Source organism: Triticum urartu, chromosome 2 (genome assembly GCF_003073215.2).
Source record: "Triticum urartu cultivar G1812 chromosome 2, Tu2.1, whole genome shotgun sequence".
Taxonomy (NCBI): Eukaryota; Viridiplantae; Streptophyta; class Magnoliopsida; order Poales; family Poaceae; genus Triticum; species Triticum urartu.
The window spans coordinates 718,128,459-718,136,056 of record NC_053023.1 but is presented as its reverse complement, the minus strand read 5'-3'; the positions used below and the strand labels follow the sequence as shown (position 1 = coordinate 718,136,056).

Genomic DNA, 7,598 nt, shown 5'->3' with positions numbered 1-7,598 from the left:
TACTAAGAAGCCTCCAAGCAAAAGTTTGGACTTTAGGCAACAAATTTTTCTGCTTCCAAATGACTTTGAGAAAGTTTTTTAACTCAAGAGAAACCTGAAGAGGAGCAGTTCTAGGATGAGAGTGAATGGCTTGCAAACAAAGGTTGTAGGCAGCTTTAGCAGAACAAAACCCCTTAGGAGCCAAGGGTCAACAGAGCATATCTTCATTATTATTCTTAATGATATCAATGTTAATTATATGAGAAGCAAGAGGCTGCTGAAATAAAGAGAAAATTAGTTGATGATTCCAATTTTTTTGCCTCGGCAGCCAAAGATCTCTAACCAAAGAAGGATAAAGAAAACCTACTTGTTAAGGAATAAGAAAATCATGAATGGAATTCCAAAAAGGACACCAAGGCATACTCCACAAAGATATGCTTCCTTTAGTAAGCTGATATAAAGCATGATCTTTCAGTTTGGGTAGCATTTTTAAAACAGAAGCCCAAAAAGCTGACTTAGGAGGGGCCACAGTGGCCTTCCAAATAGTAGTAATAGGAAAGTATTTAGCCTGAAGAACATGATATAAATGAGAAGAAGGGTCTTTAGCTAACCTCCAGGATGCAGCAAGAATTAGGCTTTTGTTTATTGCTTTTAAGTTACTGATGCCTAGTGCACCTTCTGCCTTAGAACTGGTGTCCTGCAACTGGTAGTTATTTTCAAAATGTTGGCCTTTGTGGACCGAGCAACATCTCACATTAGAGAAGAAGTAGTTTTCATAGGGTGGGAGGCTATGAAATAGTTCAAATCTGATGCAATATTAAACAAAATAAATCAAGTAGCCCATGGGGCCCTCCGGGATAGGTGGCCCCACCCGGTGGACCCCCGGGACCCTTCCGGTGGTCCCGGTACAATACCGGTAACCCCCGAAACCTTCCCGATGGCCAAAACTTGACTTCCCATATATAAATCTTTACCTCCGGACCATTCCGGAACTCCTCGTGACGTCTGTGATCTCATCCGGGACTCCGAACAACTTTCGGGTTACTGCATACTAATATCTCTACAACCCTAGCGTCACCGAACCTTAAGTGTGTAGACCCTACGGGTTCGGGAGACATGCAGACATGACCGAGACGCCTCTCCGGTCAATAACCAACAGCGGGATCTGGATACCCATGTTGGCTCCCACATGCTCCACGATGATCTCATCGGATGAACCACGATGTCGAGGATTCAATCAATCCGTATACAATTCCCTTTGTCAATTGATACGTTACTTGCCTGAGACTCGATCGTCGGTATCCCAATACCTCGTTCAATCTCGTTACCGGCAAGTCACTTTACTCGTGCCGTAATGCATGATCCCGTGATCAACCACTTGGTCACATTGAGCTCATTATGATGATGCATTACCGAGTGGGCCCAGAGATACCTCTCCGTCATACGGAGTGACAAATCCCAGTCTCGATTCGTGCCAACCCAACAGATACTTTCGGAGATACCTGTAATGTACCTTTATAGTCACCCAGTTACGTTGTGACGTTTGGCACACCCAAGGCACTCCTACGGTATCCGGGAGTTGCTTAATCTCATGGTCTAAGGAAATGATACTTGACATTCGGAAAAGCTACAGAAAACGAACTGCACGATCTTTGAGCTATGCTTAGGATTGGGTCTTGTCCATCACATCATTCTCCTAATGATGTGATCCCGTTATCAATGACATCCAATGTCCATAGTCAGGAAACCATGACTATCTTTTGATTAACGAGCTAGTCAACTAGAGGCTCACTAGGGACGTGTTGTGGTCTATGTATTCACACATGTATTACGATTTCCGGATAACACAATTATAGCATGAACAATAGACAATTATCATGAACAAAGAAATATAATAATAACAATTTTATTATTGCCTCTAGGGCATATTTCCAACAACATGTTCTTTATTTCGCTCAACAAGTTCACGAAATTAGAAATATCATAAGTGCTAGATGATGCATTATTAATAGAAAACATAGACATATGCATACCAGGTTTGGCATTTTAACTTTGAACCTCCTGGGTAGAGTTTAGCATTGTAGTTGGAACCCTCTCAATATGTCATTTGACATAATATTCCATCATGCCACCCAAACATTTTGAGCTTGAGCTTGTGTCATGCTTCTAAAGGTGTCATCTGTAGATGAATCTAACAATTATTCATATGTATGGTTCAATCCAACATAAAAGGTGTGCAACATTAACCATTCACCTAATCTATATACGTCAATTTCTAAGAGTTTTACCTCCTTTTCAAACTTGAGATAAATGTTTATGATTGCATAACTTATAGTTCACAATGTGGTTTTGCATTTCTAATATCTTAGCAGGGGGCTAGTACTTCACAATTAAAACATTTTGCATTCACTACAAAATTTAGTATTATCAAGAGGCAAAGATGGAAACCACCTCCTTACCCAACAACCATCCACTCCCCCCACCACCTTCTCAACCATTGTCTCGTCATCCTATGTCACAGCCACCTTCGCCCTGTCCGCAAGCGAGCCCTCAGCTAGGGATCGATCCAGAAGTCCTAAAAGAAGCCATCTAAATGAGACAACCCCTTGAAACAAAACAAGTGAGATGGAAACCACTCGCTAAATCTCTTCTGGTCGGGACCCATGACAGTTACTAACATTGCCACAAGTTGCATTGTTCGTGTAAGACCTCTCACAGCAGGAGCTTCAGAATATGATGCATTACCACGTAAACAAAAATATGATGTGGCACATCAATTAATTATTTTACAGAAGGTTCTAGTATATGGCACAGTACCATGGCACGTCAAAAGATTTTTAAAATAAAAATAAATAAATGAAGTGCACTTTAAATTGAGACTTTATAAATCAACAAATGTAGTGATAACATGATACTATTGTATGATACTCCCTCCGTTCCTAAATATTTGTCTTTGTAGAGATTTCAACAAGTGACTACATACGAAGCAAAATCAGTGAAGCTACACTCTAAAATATGTCTATATACATCGTATGTGGTAGTCCATTTGAAATCTCTAAAAAGGCAAATATTTAGGAACGGATGGAGTACTATGTATTGCACATGCGGAATCCATTTTGGCTCTATGGAGCACATGCTCCTGCATGCCAAAAATGGATTTTACAAATGTCAAACAAATTAAAAAATATAGATGTGTTCAATGTCACACCCAAATGGTACATGCAAATTTTCAGGGGAAAAACTTAAGCATTTTGACCTGCGCAAAAAAAAAAAGAGAGTCGAACGCCCAAATGTTACCTTCAAATGTTAGACTTGTTTATTTTTTCACCAGCGAAGAATTGCTATCCCATATGGCATGAAAATTGTCAAGCATATGATACTAGTTTATGTTACTCTTCATTGTGGTAGGTCTAACATATATGTTGTATGAATATACACTTGGTGCTTTGATTGTATTTTTGCGAAAGATTTAGATTTATTATAAAAGTTCATCAGAAGTACAAAACACCTCAAACACAATAAAAATACGTCGAGGTCTCTAGACCACCAAATGACCACTACCGCCGCCAGAATGGTCCATCGACTCATCTCTGTCGCCACTCCCCTACCGAAACCGGCTTGACCTTGTCGATAACAGCCAGAAAAAGTCCTCATGCACTTGTCCCTAAGGACCAGCGCCATAGAGCCGCAATCGTCGTCGATGAACCCACAAATAGATATGAACCAACTAACACCAAATCTCGCCGTTCCACGAAGACATCATGAATCCAGGCCAGAGCTCCGTCATACATCTAGATGGACAAACTTGGCGAGGATTAGATCTTGGAAGACAAACATGCAGAAGAAACGTCGTCATCTATCGGAGTGCCACGTTTGCAAGTACTAAAAAGCCCTTAACCTAAACTACTAGCCGAAACAAAGACACCCATATCCCCCTCCCCACCACCGATGGAGCGCCGGGTAGAGGAGAGGCGAACCCGCGGGCTCGCCGGTGAAGTCTGAAGCGGAGAATTTGCCCTAGCCATAGATAATTTCTTTTAGGAGAGAAAAGGTCTATCTTGACCGCATGATATTGTATTATATGCAGTTAATAATACGAACAAGAAACGATTTTTTGTGGTGACGAAAACCATCCATGCCCCCTAGTAGTCCGGAGTATATGCGTAGAAAGAAAAAAAAAACTTTAGCAGCCAGACGGTGACCAATTAACGAACGGCATCATAACGGGTCTATTCGGACGTATCCGGACCGAACAGACGAGTTGACCATCAGATTCATGTCGCGCGCGCTTGTGCTCGGATCTCTACCAACCACCAACCTTCCTAGCAGCATACGTAGGCCCGCGCGACCAGGACCCATCCAACGCCCACCCCGCCACGCCGCTTCCCGGATCCACCTATATATACCCAGCACCAACTACTAACTCCATTCACCAAGCAGCAAAGCAAGCCAGCTAATTACTAGCTCCTCCGCCTCTTCTTCTTGCTCTCCGGCAGCAAAGCTACCTAGCTCAACTTCATTAAGCCAATCCTTCTCTCCGCCTCCCAACCTTCTTTGCTCATAATCAAGGTTTAAATTACCTACCTAAAAGGAATGGGCAGCTTGGGCACCAACCCCATGTCCTTCTCCGCCATCCCCGACGACAAGGCGGCGTTCGAGCCGCTCAACCCCGAAGATGTCCGTGCATACCTCCACAAGGCCGTCGACTTCATCTCCGACTACTACACCAACATCGAGTCCATGCCCGTACTCCCTAACGTGAAGCCGGGGTACCTGCAAGACGAGCTCAGCGCGTCCCCGCCAACTTACTCTGCGCCATTCGACGTCACCATGAAGGAGCTCAGGACCTCTGTTGTCCCCGGCATGACGCACTGGGCTAGCCCCAACTTCTTCGCCTTCTTCCCCTCCACCAACAGCGCAGCTGCGATTGCCGGCGACCTCATTGCCTCAGCCATGAACACCGTCGGATTCACGTGGCAGGCCTCACCTGCCGCCACTGAGATGGAGGTTCTCGCTCTCGACTGGCTTGCGCAGCTCCTGCGTCTGCCCACAACCTTCATGAACCGCACCAGCACTGGTCGTGGCACCGGCGGTGGGGTTATCCTTGGCACAACAAGCGAGGCCATGCTCGTCACGCTAGTCGCCGCCCGTGATGCAGTGCTGCGTCGAAGCGGCTCTGTCGGCGTGTCTGGCGTTCCACGCTTGGCTGTGTATGCTGCCGACCAAACCCACTCCACGTTCTTCAAGGCTTGTCGCCTCGCGGGATTTGACCCCGCCAACATCCGCTCCATCCCTACCGGGCCAGAAACCAATTATGGGCTAGACCCGACAAAGCTTCTCGAGGTCATGCAAGCTGATGCCGACGCTGGTCTTGTGCCAACATATGTCTGCACTACCGTGGGCACCACGTCTTCCAATGCCGTTGACCCGGTGGGCGACGTCGCCGATGTTGCCGCCATGTTCAGTGCATGGGTCCACGTCGATGCTGCCTACGCTGGCAGTGCATGTATCTGCCCTGAGTTTCGCCACCATCTCGACGGCGTCGAGCGCGTGGACTCCATTAGCATGAGCCCACACAAATGGCTTCTCACATGCCTTGATTGCACATGTCTCTATGTCCGTGATGCTCACCGACTGAGTGACTCATTGGAGACCAACCCGGAGTATCTCAAGAATGATGCTACCGAGTCCGGCGAGGTCACCGATCTTAAAGACATGCAGGTCGGCGTTGGCCGGCGCTTCCGCGGGCTCAAGCTTTGGATGGTCATGCGTACCTATGGTACCGCAAAGCTCCAAGAGCACATCCGTAGTGATGTTGCCATGGCCAAGATGTTTGAAGATTTCGTCCGTGCCGATGACAGGTTTGAAGTGGTCGTACCGAGGAACTTTGCTCTTGTTTGCTTTCGGATCAAGGCAAGTGGAGCCATGACGGAGAAGGATGCTGACGAGGCCAACCGCGTGCTAATGGAAAATCTGAACAAAACTGGCAAGGCTTATCTTGCACACACGGTGGTCGGTGACAAGTTCGTGTTACGGTTCGCCGTTGGGTCGTCGCTGCAGGAGGAGAGGCATGTGAGAAGTGCTTGGGACCTCATCAAAAAGACTACGAGCAGTATCATGGATTAAGTGGACAGACCTATCGGTGCCGAAAGCTTTAGGGGCAACACAAATCCCAATATTTATGATACATTTATTCTTTTAATTTATCTTTCTTTTCTTTTGCTTCGATTCAGATTATTATTTATTTGGACATGTGGTTCTTATTTCCACTGAGGGTATATGTATATAGTAGGCAACGAAATGGATTGTAGACTGTAAAAGGTAAAATGGCTTATATTGAATGAACACGAGATACTTTTTTATTTGTTATTGTGCTCTGCTAGCGAGTGATGAATGCTTGTCTACGCATCTCGATCAATCAAAAAATGGACACATCCATTTGTGCGGGAGATGTGCTTATTTGCGTTAGAGTGGGTTAAAAAATAATTCTAACTCTAACTGTGTTAAAGTATCCAAACAGGCCAGAATGGGTATGTTGCACTTAATTGGTTTTTAGGTTTCAAGATGCCAGACCGAAGCTGGTCACCACGTGTTCCCACCTTCCCATTAATTAATTGGTCCTATCTAACTGCCATACAATTCCATCTGTCTGAATTAATGGTGCTTGCACCGCAGCATTGACACAGCAAAACACAGGGTCAAAGATTTAATTAAGTGATCGATTTAATTTGCGCCCAACTTCGATGCGGATTTGCAAAGGAAAGGACCATCGACGTTCTCGCGGCCTGCAGGACGGACATGGAACAATGGAGGCTCGCCGGCGCCCGCGGCATAGAGATCCCTTTCAGGGACATTATGTGAGTGAAACCATGTACTACCTCCGTCCGAAAATACTTATCATTAAAAAGAATAAAAAGGAATATATCTAGATTTATTTTAGTTTTAGATACATCTTTTTTTACCTATTTTAATGACAAGTATTTTCAGACGAAGGGAGTAATATTTTTGCTGAGGTAGTGGAGTGAAGCCTGTGTGCTCATTCTCTAGCTTACCCAGACCTTGATTTTTTGATCTCTCTTTTGTAACCTCTCTCTGCTAAGCCAAAGAAATGCCAGCAATGCAGGGTCTTTCAAAAAGAAAATCCGTGTTTGAGTATGAACGTGGCTTAATAGAGGATCTCCAACGCATGAGCGCTTATGTTCCCAGAGGCAATATTTTGTGCAGGTTTTTTAAGCGTCCTGACTCCTGGGCGCCAGAAAATAAACTATGGTCCACTAAAAAGCTACGAAAACAACTGGGATTTAATCCCTGGAGCCCAGACATAGGGCCCGTTCGACAGTCCACCCGCTCGTCAATATCCATGGATCTAGACAGCATCGTTTCGCCCGTTTCCAGATTATCAACCACAACTCGTCCGCTCCTAGAGCGGAGGCGTGGAGCGGAGGAAAACCGAACGGCCCCTTAAACGCCTGCATTGTACGTGCTCTTAAAATTGTGAATCAATGAAAGCAAACCAGGCATACAAGTGGGAGTACTAGAGTAGGGCGGTACTACAGGAATGACTGTATGCTGAATGGAGCGATCAGTACTCGCAACTAGTCTCCCGTCCGTGGCCCATC

The 7,598-nt window shown here is 45.3% G+C and overlaps 1 protein-coding gene across 1 annotated transcript; it reads left to right on the top strand.

Moving 5' to 3' along the window:
* Positions 1–4,422: 4,422 nt before the first annotated feature.
* Positions 4,423–6,346, top strand: LOC125534332 (tryptophan decarboxylase 1-like). The gene has a single exon (XM_048697583.1). The coding sequence runs from the start codon at positions 4,573–4,575 to the stop codon at positions 6,103–6,105; it is 1,533 nt and encodes a 510-aa protein (XP_048553540.1). The 5' UTR covers positions 4,423–4,572; the 3' UTR covers positions 6,106–6,346.
* The last annotated feature ends 1,252 nt before the right edge of the window (positions 6,347–7,598 follow it).

Coding starts and splice junctions, on each gene's coding strand:
- LOC125534332 (XM_048697583.1), top strand. CDS start 4,573: ATGGGCAGCTTGGGCACCAACCCCATGTCCTTCTCCGCCATCCCCGAC.